The sequence below is a fragment of the Salmo salar genome, chromosome ssa29, assembly GCF_905237065.1.
Source record: "Salmo salar chromosome ssa29, Ssal_v3.1, whole genome shotgun sequence".
Lineage (NCBI taxonomy): Eukaryota > Metazoa > Chordata > Actinopteri > Salmoniformes > Salmonidae > Salmo > Salmo salar.
The window spans coordinates 36,376,283-36,389,934 of NC_059470.1; the positions used below are offsets into that span (position 1 = coordinate 36,376,283).

General features: G+C 42.4%; 1 protein-coding gene across 1 annotated transcript in view; it reads right to left on the reverse strand.

The window, feature by feature from the left end:
* The window catches only part of LOC106590655 (phospholipid phosphatase-related protein type 5-like), an 83,434-nt gene that overhangs the window by 2,783 nt on the left and 66,999 nt on the right, over window positions 1-13,652 (reverse strand). The window contains exon 5 of the mRNA XM_045710981.1: window positions 6,155-6,268. Within this exon, the coding sequence (XP_045566937.1) occupies window positions 6,155-6,268 (114 nt within the window). The remainder of the gene's footprint in view (window positions 1-6,154; window positions 6,269-13,652) is intronic.

Here is a 13,652-nt window from a genome sequence, read left to right on the forward strand (position 1 = left end):
ATCCATTTTTCAAGCTAGCATATAATGTCACATAAACCCAAACCACAGCTAAATGTAGCACTAACCTTTGATGATCTTCATCAGATGACAACCCTAGGACATTATGTTATACAATACATGCATGTTTTGTTCAATCAAGTTCATATTTATATCAAAAAACAGCTTTTTACATTAGCATGTGACGTTCAGAACTAGCATACCCCCCGCAAACTTCCGGGGAATTTACTAACAATTTACTCAATTACTCACGATAAACGTTCACAAAAAGCATAACAATTATTTTAAGAATTATAGATACAGAACTCCTCTATGCACTCGATATGTCCGATTTTAAAATAGCTTTTTGGTGAAAGCACATTTTGCAATATTCTAAGTACATAGCCCAGCCATCACGGGCTAGCTATTTAGACACCCAGCAAGTTTAGCCTTCACCAAAATCAAATTTACTATAACAAAAATGTTATTACCTTTGCTGTTCTTCGTCAGAATGCACTCCCAGGACTTCTACTTCAATAACAAATGTTGGTTTGGTCCCAAATAATCCATCGTTATATCCAAACAGCGGCGTTTTGTTCGTGCATTCAAGAAACTATCCGAAATGGTAAATCAGGGTTATGAGCATGGCGCATTTCGTGACAAAACATTTCTAAATATTCCATTACCGTACTTCGAAGCATGTCAACCGCTGTTTAAAATCAATTTTTATGCAATTTATCTCGTAAAAAAGCGATAATATTCCGACCGGGAATCTACGTTTCGGTAAATAGAGGGAAAAAAAGAAAGACGGGGGCGACCAGTGCACGCACCTAAGCCCACTGTCCCCTGATCGGCCACTTGACAAAGGCGATAATGTGTTTCAGCCTGGGGCTGGAATGACGACATTCAGCTTTTTCACGGGCTCTGAGAGTCTATGGGAGCCGTGGGAAGTGTCACGTTACCGCAGAGATCCTTTGTATTTGGAATGAGATGTCAAAGAAAGCCAATAAATGGTCAGACAGGCCACTTCCTGTAAAGGAATCTCTCAGGTTTTTGCCTGCCATATGAGTTCTGTTATACTCACAGACACCATTCAAACAGTTTTCGAAACTTTAGGGTGTTTTCTATTCATATCTAATAAGTATATGCATATTCTAGTTACTGGGTAGGAGTAGTAACCAGATTAAATCGGGTAAGTTTTTTATCCGGCTGTGTAAATACTGCCCCCTAGCCCTAACAGGTTAATGTAACTTTAGTTGTTCTACAAACGTTGGGCTATATGTTTTGATGTTTAATACATTCTAAGGCTGCATGATGTGGCTGGTTTGATTAAAGTCGCATGATAGGCATGAGCTCTACTTCGTTTTTTTGCAAAGGCTGCACACACTTCATCAGTCTCTCATTCACAATTTTACAAGCACTTGATAACGCCTCGAATTTCCCGGCGGCATCCCCTTTGTGTGGCCGTAATGCCCCCTAAACAAATACATGTATTTTGCAGCCAGTGTCCGTTGCGCCCTTGAGCTGAATATAATAATTATAATTCCTTTCTCCCGGCTGCATGCTCATAAGTACCTCTCACTCACATGGCTCTCTCAGATATCTCAGTTCTTATTAGCTGATGCCTGTCACGTGATCGGGTCCTTCCCACAGGCTACAAAAGAAGACAGACACATCGGGGCGTGCGTCCTTATCAAATTCCGAGGCACATATTGAAGATGTTGGAAGAACTGTCCATATTTGCATGATTCTTCGTCTGCCTACAAGACGAGTAGGCCTAACAAACAGCAAAAGCACTAGCCTATGTCAATCTACTATCCCCCATAGTAGAAAAGTTGACCTATTCTATTCCAAACAGTCTGGGACAGTTGTGGGACACGAAAGATCCCAAATTAATACAACAACTATCATCAAGAAACCTTTTAAAATCAATGAGGCTGATGCAACAGATCAGAACTTTAGCTTAACATTTTTATCATCTATTAGGCTATTTCTTCACATTATAAGCGCTGCAATGCGCACACGTACATGTCATCTATGCACTTAAATAGCGAATGGAGGTCGCTTTTCCCGAGGTTTATTTCAATGCCAGCCAGGTAGGCTATACTCCTGTTGTAAAGAGAAGCAATGTGCTTAATATTAGGAAAGTAGATACAGAAATATAGTAGGCCTAGCCCACAGAAAGCTGATGGGATCCTCCTCTTTTTAATAGAGGCCATCACTCTGATCTTTCTCTCAATCATTTCATAGCCTATATATAAATGTTGCGCAACATGTGCTCATGGGCGTTCATGAAGTGTTTGATTAGATTTTCGAAAACATTTGCAATGATGTCAGAGTGATTAGAGGGACAATAGAGTGCTGAGTACCAGGCAGTTAGCAAGTTTGGTAGGCTACTAATGACCATCAGCTGCATAAGAACTTGGAGATGCCTTGTTACCGTGACTAAACGGTCACGTTGGAGTTGACTGTGGTGATGACTCATGACCACCTGTGTGGCGGTAATGTGGTCACCGTAACAAGCTTAGTCACATCACATAATTCATAGCACCGCTCACTAACTAGTTGCTATATGACAGTACGAACAAATGCTCTTGAGCACCTGAGACATTGAGAACGTTGAGTAACTAACTATTACCTCCCACAGTAAAACAGCTCTGAAGAGCTTGATGCAGTGGAAAAACAGGACCCACGGGTCAATATTGTGGTTGGCAGGAAGGGATTATAATACATTTTCACCAACCACAGTAAGATAACTATGTGAGTGAGTCACTGGTAGAGAAAGACACAGTATTGTTAGGGTCAGTGCTCTGCTTCCACACAACACAGCCTCATTGAAACTGGGGGATTGCATGTTCTGTTTAATGCATTATTTTATGCCAACAGTACACTCTTCCAATTGGCTGGTTTTCACCTAAAAAAGTATAGAATTCAGAGAATATATTGATGTGTATCGGTGCATTATATAGTGCTAAGTTTATTCATTACATTAGTAGGGAAGAGTGGGGTACGTTGAGCCATTTTTTACATTCAGCATCACTCCGTCAAGGGAAATATAGTATTCTTTCTGACAAAGATATATACATATATTTCAGGATGTTGTGTTTCCCTGGAAATAATCTGAATTAATGTAAATATAACAGTTTTGAAAACATATTTTGTCCAATAAAACTGGTATGGGATAAATTAAGCATATTGACAGGGTAAGTTGAGATGCCTACACATTTCGGTACTGAATGAGATATTACCACTACCTTTTTAAAGCCATGTTTATCTATATTTCCCAAACACAATTCATCACAAACACTTTTTTGTCTTTTAATAAATTGAATCATCTTTTAACATAAGTTTAACGCCTAAGAAATACGTTTAAAAAATTTTTTTAACATAGACCAGACCCTGCTGTTACTTCATATCCCAGCGATAATACAAGAGAAGAAAACACTTCAATTTGCTCAACTTGTCATTAGCAAACATTTTGACTATATTGCCTCGCACATCTACAAAGAGGGCACTTTCATGCTAGGTTTAGGACCTCATATTGAAGCTTATAGAGACCCTAACTAATGTATAGAACAATAAAAAAAAAGATCTACTTTGGTTTAGGTAGAAGCATCATGAAACCTCTAACACGATAAATTCATTTGACTTGGTGAAAATATCTTTTTTTTGGATCTACTGCATCTTGCTTACCACTTTTTAAATGTGGTTTCTTCCTTCACAGACTCCATGAAATGATGTCCTCTTTCTAAATATTATTATTATTATTTGACCTTATTGGCCCTGGTAAAAAGTAGTGCACTACAAAGAGAATAGGATGCCATTGTTCCAGAGAGTTGGCAGGCAGGCTTGGAGCCTAGAGTTGGCAGGCAGGCTTGGAGCCCTTACACAAAGGGCTGGATACATTTATTGCCTTGTGTTCTGCCCCAGAATGCGCTCTTTGAAAGACCAATAAGGCTCATCCCCAATGTCTGTCTCAGACAGGAGTTTAGCGGTACTGATATGCACAGAATAAATAAGATACGCAAACCGGCCAGTTTGATAGGTACACCCATCTAGTACAGTCTGACCTCAATTGCATCCAGAATAGCCTAAAGTCTTTGGGACATTCTACACAGTGTCGGAAACGTTCCACAGGGATGTTGGTCCATGCTGACGGAAAGGCATCACGCAGTTGCTACAGATTGGATGGTGATACATCATGCTGCTAACAGCCCGTTCCCTCTCATCCATTTATTCTCTATAGGGTTGAGGTCTGGGGACTGACCAGGACACTCAGGTAAACTGAACTCACTCATGTTCCAGGTGATGTTTTTCCACTCCTCAATTGTCCAGTGTTGGTGATGGCGTTCCCACTGGAGCCTCTTCTTCTTGGTTTTAGCTGATAGGAGTGGAACCCGGTGTGGTCGTCTGCTGCAATAGCCAATCCGTGACAAGGACCGATGAGTTGTGCATTCCGAGATGTTGTTCTGCACACCTCTGTTGTACTGCACTGTTATTTGTCTGTTTGTGGCCGGCTTGTTAGCTCGCACGATTCTTGCCTTTCTCCTTCGATCTTTCATCAACAAACTGTTTTCTCCCACAGGACTGGCGCTTACTGGGTGTGTTTTGCTTGTCTCACCATTCTATGTAAACCTTAGACACTGTCGTGTGTGAAAAGCCCAGGAGGCCGTTTCTGAGATACTGGAACCGGTGCCAGGCGATCAGACCACTCTGAAAGTCACTTCGGTCACTTGTTTACTCCATTCTAACGTTCAATGGAACAGTAACTGAATGCCTCGATGCCTGTCTGCCTGCTTTATACAGCAAGACATGTTCAAAATGTTATTTATGTGCTAAAAACAACCTTGGTTAGAGTGTGACAGTATAGCAATCCTATACAATACGGTACATTTGGAAAGAATTCAGACCCCTTGACTTTTTCCACATTTTCTTATGTTACAGACTTATTCTGAAATTGATTAAATAGCTTTTTTCCCCCCTCATCAATCTACACATGATACTCCATAATGACTTAGCAAAATGTTTTTTTTTTTAAGACAAGAAAACTGAAATATCATATTTACATAAATATTCAAACCCTTTACTCAGTACTTTGTTGAAGCACCTTTGGCAGCGATTACAGCTTTGAGTCTTCTTGGGTATGACACTACATTGTTTAATTGAATCAATTTTAGAATAAGTCTGTAATGTAACAAAATGTGGAAAAAGTCAAGAGGTCTGAATACTTTCAGAATGCACTGTATATCCAAAGTGTACATAGGGTAGTGGGCAGGGTGTAGTGGACAGGGTGTAGTGGACAGGGTGTTTCTACAGGGTGTAGGGTGTTTCTACAGGGTGTAGGGTGTTTCTACAGGGTGTAGTGTTTCTACAGGGTGTAGTGGACAGGGTGTTTCTACAGTGTTTCTACAGGGTGTAGGGTGTTTCTACAGGGTGTAGGGTGTTTCTACAGGTTGTAGGATGTTTCTACAGGGTGCAGGGTGTTTCTACAGGATGTAGGGTGTTTCTACAGGGTGTAGGGTGTTTCTACAGGGTGCAGGGTGTTTCTACAGGGTGCAGGGTGTTTCTACAGGGTGTAGGGTGTTTCTACAGGGTGTAGGGTGTTTCTACAGGATGTAGGGTGTTTCTACAGGGTGTTTCTACAGGATGTAGGGTGTTTCTACAGGATGTAGGGTGTTTCTACAGGATGTAGGGTGTTTCTACAGGGTGTTTCTACAGGATGTAGGGTGTTTCTACAGGGTGTAGGGTGTTTCTACAGGATGTAGGGTGTTTCTACAGGGTGTTTCTACAGGATGTAGGGTGTTTCTACAGGGTGTAGTGTGTTTCTACAGGGTGTAGTGTGTTTCTACAGGGTGTAGGGTATTTCTACAGGATGTAGAGTGTTTCTACAGGGTGTTTCTACAGGGTGTAGGGTATTTCTACAGGATGTAGGGTGTTTCTACAGGGTGTAGGGTGTTTCTACAGGGTGTTTCTAAAGGGTGTAGGGTGTTTCTACAGGATGTAGGGTGTTTCTACAGGGTGTAGGGTGTTCCTACAGGGTGTTTCTAAAGGGTGTAGGGTGTTTCTACAGGATGTAGGGTGTTTCTACAGGGTGTAGGGTGTTTCTACAGGGTATAAGGTGTTTCTACAGGGTGTAGGGTGTAGGGTCGAGTAGAGCATAGCGGATAGGGTTGAATACCTGCAATGTGATGTACTTATCCAGCGGGCTCTCCACTCTAGACATGTTCTCCTGTGGGGGGTCTTCACCACTCAGCAACAGCTCGCCTTTGAAGTTATGCACCACACACACCACCTAGAACACACAGCAGGGAGAGACAGGGGTTATACACCACCTAGAACACACAGCAGGGAGAGACAGGGGTTATACACCACCTAGAACACACAGCAGGGAGAGACAGGAGTTATACACCACCTAGAACACACAGCAGGGAGAGACAGGAGTTATACACCACCTAGAACACACAGCAGGGAGAGACAGGAGTTATACACCACACCACCTAGAACACACAGCATGAAGAGACAGGAGTTATACACCACCTAGAACACACAGCAGGGAGAGACAGGAGTTATACACCACCTAGAACACACAGCAGGGAGAGACAGGAGTTATACACCACCTAGAACACACAGCAGGGAGAGACAGGAGTTATACACCACCTAGAACACACAGCAGGGAGAGACAGGAGTTACACACCACCTAGAACACACAGCAGGGAGAGACAGGAGTTATACACCACACCACCTAGAACACACAGCAGGGAGAGACAGGAGTTATACACCACCTAGAACACACAGCAGGGAGAGACAGGAGTTACACACCACACCACCTAGAACACACAGCAGGGAGAGACAGGAGTTTAATTGTGACCTCTATCTGACCAGCTGGTCATAATTGTGACCTCTATCTGACCAGCTGGTCATAATTGTGACCTCTATCGGACCAGCTGGTCATAATTGTGACCTCTATCGGACCAGCTGGTCATAATTGTGACCTCTATCGGACCAGCTGGTCATAATTGTGACCTCTATCGGACCAGCTGGTCATAATTGTGACCTCTGTCTGACCAGCTGGTCATAATTGTGACCTCTGTCTGACCAGCTGGTCATAATTGTGACCTCTGTCTGACCAGCTGGTCATAATTGTGACCTCTGTCTGACCAGCTGGTCATAATTGTGACCTCTATCTGACCAGCTGGTCATAATTGTGACCTCTATCTGACCAGCTGGTCATAATTGTGACCTCTATATTATGTCCTATATTACTTAGCCTACTGGTCATAGATAAAACCTCTCTAGGGTATGTGGGACGAAATCGTCCCACCTACTCAACAGCCAGTGGAATCCCGTGGCGCATTATTCAAATACCTTAGAAATGCTATTACTTCAATTTCTCAAACATATGACTATTTTACACCATTTTAAAGACAAGACTCTCGTTAATCTAACCACACTGTCCGATTTCAAAAAGGCTTTACAATGAAAGCAAAACATTAGATTATGTCAGCAGAGTACCCAGCCAGAAATAATCAGACACCCATTTTTCAAGCTAGCATATAATGTCACATAAACCCAAACCACAGCTAAATGCAGCACTAACCTTTGATGATCTTCATCAGATGACACTCCTAGGACATTATGTTATACAATACATGCATGTTTTGTTCAATCAAGTTCATATTTCATTCAAAAACCAGCTTTTTACATTAGCATGTGACGTTCAGAACTAGCATACCCACCGCAAACTTCCGGTGAATTTACTAAATTACTCACGATAAACGTTCACAAAAAACATAACAATTATTTTAAGAATTATAGATACAGAACTCCTTTATGCAATCGCTATGTCCGATTTTAAAATAGCTTTTCGGCAAAAGCACATTTTGCAATATTCTGAGTAGATAGCTCGGCCATCACGGGCTAGCTATTTTGACACCCACCAAGTTTGGCCCTCACCAAACTCAGATTTACTATTAGAAAAATTGGATTACCTTTGCTGTTCTTCGTCAGAATGCACTCCCAGGACTTCTACTTCAATAACAAATGTTGGTTTGGTTCAAAATAATCCATAGTTATGTTCAAATATCCTTTGTTTTGTTCGTGTGTTCAAGACACTATCCGAAGGGTGACGAAGTGTTACGCGCCCGACGCGTTTCGTGACAAAACATTTCTAAATATTCCATTACCGTACTTCGAAGCATGTCAACCACTGTTTAAAATCAATTTTTATGCGATTTTTCTCGTAAAAAAGCGATAATATTCCGACCGGGAAACCCTGTTTTTGTTCAAAGACGAGAAAATAAAAACATGGTGTCGCCTCGTGCACGCGCCTCCAGTCTCATTGTTCTCTGATCGACCACTATCCAAATGCGCTACTGTTTTTCAGCCAGGGGCTCCAAAGGCATCATTCAGCGTTTTGCCGCCTTCTGAGAGCCTATGGGAGCCGTAGGAAGTGTCACGTTACAGCAGAGATCCTCAGTTTTCAATAAAGAGAGTGTAGAAGCCCAAGAAATGGTCAGAGAGGGCACTTCCTGTAAGGAATCTTCTCAGGTTTTTGCCTGCCATATGAGTTCTGTTATACTCACAGACACCATTCAAACAGTTTTAGAAACTTTAGGGTGTTTTCTATCCAAAGCCAATAATTATATGCATATTCTAGTTTCTGGGCAGTAGTAATAACCAGATTAAATCGGGTACGTTTTTTATCCGGCCGTGCAAATACTGCCCCCTATCCCCAACAGGTTAAGACCTCATCCTAACCTGGTAATGATCAGCTGACTACAGCGTATTACCTACGTACAGTACTACCTACAGAGGATAGCAATTGGATACATAAAACATTGTTCGTGACATTTCTATCTGTTTCCATAGCAACTAATTAAAGTTTAAATCTGCAAAATAGTCTTACATTTAAAATAGATCAAGCAACGACACAAACAAATCTACATCACCATTTATTGCATATCTGATTATACAGTAATCATATCTTAATTCACCCACAGACAGAAAGACTGGGACACAGAACATAAACAGGCAGATCATTTGATTTGATTAATGATTAAAAAGAGTGGTGGGGGGGGGGGGTCAGATCCTCATCAAGGACCTCTGAACACAGAGGGGGCGATCCCGGAGCATAGTGGCCATCTTGAAGAGTGGGAGGGGGTCAGATCCTCATCAAGGACCTCTGAACACAGAGGGGGTGATCCCGGAGCATAGTGGCCATCTTGAAGGGTGGGAGGGGTCAGATCTGCAATGAAGAGAATCAGCAAATTACAATTTTATCAATTCGAGATTGTAAAAGATAACTAGAACAGGACATTCCCGAAGAAACTTTGCTGACTCAAAGCATTTCCATGGAACTAGTTGAAGAACCACCAAGGATGTCAGGTGCATATTTTAGGACTTTCCAGAGGGCCCGCAACACATCAACCTCCTGAGTTTTCTGGCTTTTCATGACACTTACTGGAAGAATAAAAAGAGAAGAAAATAAATGAACGATTGGCATAATGTGGACGTACAGGACACGACTGAACAGTAACACTTTGTGAAGTATCTTCAGTCAGAATCTAAAAGGGTTCTTCGGCTGTCCCCATAGAAGAACCCTTTTTGGTTCCAGGGAGAACACTTTTAGGTTCCAAGTATACTAAACACCTGCTCTTTCCATGACATAGACTGACCAGGTGAATCCAGGTGAAAGTTAGGATCTGTTATTGATGTCACTTGTTAAATCCACTTCAATCAGTGTAGATGAAGGGGAGGAGACAGGGTAAAGAAGGATTTCTAAGCCTTGAGACATGGATTGTGTATGTGTGCCATTCAGAGGGTGAATGGGCAAGACAAAGGATTTAAGTGCTTATGAACGGGATATGGTAGTAGGTGCCAGGCGTACCGGTTTGTGTCAAGAACTGCAGCGCTGCTGAGTTTTTCACACTCAACAGTTTCCTGTGTGTATCAAGAATGGTCCACCTCCAAAAGGACATCCAGGCAACTTGACACAACTGTGGGACGCATTGGAGTCAACATGGGCCAACCTCCTTGTGGAACTCTTTTGACACCTTGTAGAGTCCATGCCTCGACAAATTCAGGCTGTTCAAAGGGCAAAGGGGGTGCAACTCAATATTAGGATTGTGTTAATATTTGGTATACTCAGTGTAGATCCCTCTGTGGAAAGGGTTCTACATGGAACCCAAAATATTTATACCTGGAACCAAGAGGGTTCTACATGGAACCAAAAAGGATTTTTCAAATGGTTCTCCTATGGGGACAGCCGATTAACCCTTTTAGGTTCTAGATAGCAGGCGTTTAAGATAAGGCAGTCATGGGCAGCTGAATAGCACGTCTCCTGGGGAATCCAGTCTCAGTGAGACCTGATGCAGAGAAAAAACGTGTAATGATCATCAGCATAGCTAGTACAAACCTAGCTCTTACCAACCTAGCTCTTACCAACCTAGCTCCTACCAACCTAGCTCTTACCAACCTAGCTCTTACTAACCTAGCTCTTACCAACCTAGCTCGTACCAACCTAGCCCCTACAAAAGATCAGTATCAAACAGAACAAAAATGTAAATTTTGCACACATAACTGACTGTCAATGACTATGGATTTAAAGAGGGGTGTGTCTGCTCTCTCCTTCACCTGGGATGTGGCAGAATAGGTCACTGGTAACTGAGTGGGTGGCCAAGCACTGCTGTAGAGGCCATGCATCAGGTCATTGACATGTTTCAGGAACTGTAAAGACAGAGACAAATGATGCTTAACCAATTACCTAAGGTCTTCACTGAGTTAGACTTAACCTAGCAAGTACATTGACTAAAGTATGTTACCACCCAGCAATCTGGCAGTCAGAGGAGAGCGAGAGAGAGAGAGAGAGAGAGAGAGAGACATAAAAACAGGTATTTTTCCATTCCTTATTCAGCAGGCTGGATAACTTCTGTACTTCTGCCCTTTGTACCTTCTCCATCCTTCCATCCAAGATATAAGATTCCTGGAAGAAAGGAGAATCAAGAATTGAAAAGGGCAGTTAAGAGTTGTAACATTAGAATGAGTGTTGAGGGGGAGTATGGATAGGCAAAATGTATTGTATTGTCAAAAATACACAAAAATACAAGGATCACTGATGATTCAAGAAAGACTTTACATCCATATTGTGGGGTGCAAGTTTAAAAAATAATTTGGCTAGCTTACAATCTCTCACACACACTGTTTCCTGTATTCACTAATCTCTCTCTCTCATTTACTGTCATTAACTAAATAGATATCAAAATGTCAAAACGTTACTAGCTAGCTACAACAGGTACAAATGTAACTTTACCATGTCCATGGAGGATTATAGGACTGAACTCCACTCCATGATGTAGGAAATTTATGATGAATTTCACCAATGACGTTGAGCCCAGACCAGGATTTGTGGATTCTAGCCATGACTATCTAGCCATGACTACATCGATTCGCCCAAGGTCAATACTTCAGAAAATGTAAATTGTGAAACTCCCACTTTGTACCTATGTTTGTTCTCTCTAGTGCCTTTTTTGTTTGCTGAAATCCATACTTTTTCAATAAACGTTACTCAAATACAACCACAGATTGTTTTCTCATTGCTGTTACTCTGTTTGATTAACGTTTATAGAAAAAGTATGGATTTCAGCAAACAAAGAAAAGCACACACGTACATTATCTTGAAACACCGAGCTACAGGGCAAGATGGCTAACCACAGCCCCAAATGAGCTAACTCCAGCACTCCCAAAAAGCTAGGGTTGTTACAGTATTGTATGTTACTTAGTTATTGCAACATAGAGGACCGTAGGCTGTGACACAGTGATGTCATAGCGGTGTAGTGGAGGATGGTAGGCTGTGACACAATGATGTCATAGCGGTGTAGTGGAGGATGGTAGGCTGTGACACAGTGATGTCATAGCGGTGTAGTGGAGGACCGTAGGCTGTGACACAGTGATGTCATAGCGGTGTAGTGGAGGACTGTAGGCTGTGACACAGTGATGTCATAGCGGTGTAGTGGAGGACTGTAGGCTGTGACACAGTGATGTCATAGCGGTGTAGTGGAGGACTGTAGGCTGTGACACAGTGATGTCATAGCGGTGTAGTGGAGGACTGTAGGCTGTGACACAGTGATGTCATAGCGGTGTAGTGGAGGACTGTAGGCTGTGACACAGTGATGTCATAGCGGTGTAGTGCAGTGGTTCCTCTTGTTTAGACAAGTGTTTTAGTGCTTAAGGAAGACTTTAATTAGGTGACTTACTTCCAGACACTAAAGCCCCGTTTCCACTGGCACTTAAAATTAGGGCCAAAATCGAGCAGACTAGAATGGAATTCTCAAATTAAATCTGGTTCGAGGGAAACCCGTACCAGCGCAGACCAGTTTCACAACTGGTGTCAGCTCAATTAGAATTCCGGCTTGTGACACCGTTACTATGCAACCACCAAGCTGATCACTGCTGAATGCTGATACCTCATTTAGCTAGCTTGTTTGGGCTTGTTGATGTTAGCTAGAACATGGACAAGCAGTACTGCAGTAGTCAGACATGACACAAATTACCACAATAGCTAGATCCTGATGTTAAATAGCAAATCAGAGTTTAAATAAGCTAGCTAGCTAACGTGAGCTAGCCGTACTTTAGCTGGCCAAGACGTATTGAAAGCTAGCTAGCTACATCATATCAAACCTGTCGTCTGCTTTGCTTGGTTAGCTAGCTACCTAATAGCCAATGCCATGGCAAGTAAAGTGGGAATCTAGCTAGCTAGCCTTTTATGCTAGTGATGATGCTAACCGTTTAGCTAGTTAACTAAAGTCAGCAAGCTAAATACATGGCTCTAAGTCTGGCTAGTGTAACCGATGTGAAGTGGCTAGTTAGTTAGCGGTGGTGCGCGCTAATAGCATTTCAATCAGTGACGTCACTCGCTCTGAGACCTGAAGTGGTTGTTCCCCTTGCGTTGCAAGGGCCGCGGCTTTTGTGGCGCGATGGGTAACGATGCTTCGTGGGTGTCAGTTGTTGATGTGTGCAAGGGTCCCTGGTTCGAGCCCAGGTTGGGGCGAAGAGAGGGACGGAACCTACACTGTTACACTGGCAGGAGTATGGGGTAACGTTAGTTACAGCATGGTGAGGGTGAATTACATTCCTCAACATCTTGCTAGCTAGCGAGCAACATTAGCGAAGCCAGCTGCAGTCACATAATGGCTACCTCGCAACATAACATAATTTCACATTTCTGGAGGCAGTGGAAATTCTAATTGAGCTAGCCCACCAAGGACAGCCCAAACTGAGTTGACTTCGAAGTGCAAATGGAAACAGGGCTTAAGTAAAACCCTATATATCCAAACTTTGTATAACCTAACCTTATACACTGAGTGTACTAAACATTAAGGACACCTGCTTTTTCCGTAACAGACTGACCAGGTGAATCCACTTCAATCAGTGTAGATGAAAGGGAGGAGACAGTTTAAAGAAGGATTTTTAAGCCTTGAGACAATTGAGACATGGATTGTGTATGTGTGCCATTCAGACAGAGGGTGAATGGGAAAGACACAATATTATAAGTGCCTTGGAATGTGCTATGGTACTTGGTGCCAGGTGCACCGGTTTGAGTGTGTCAAGAACTGCAACGCTGCTGGGTTTTTTACACTCAACAGTTTCCCAACCTGACACTGTGGGAAGCATTGGAGTCA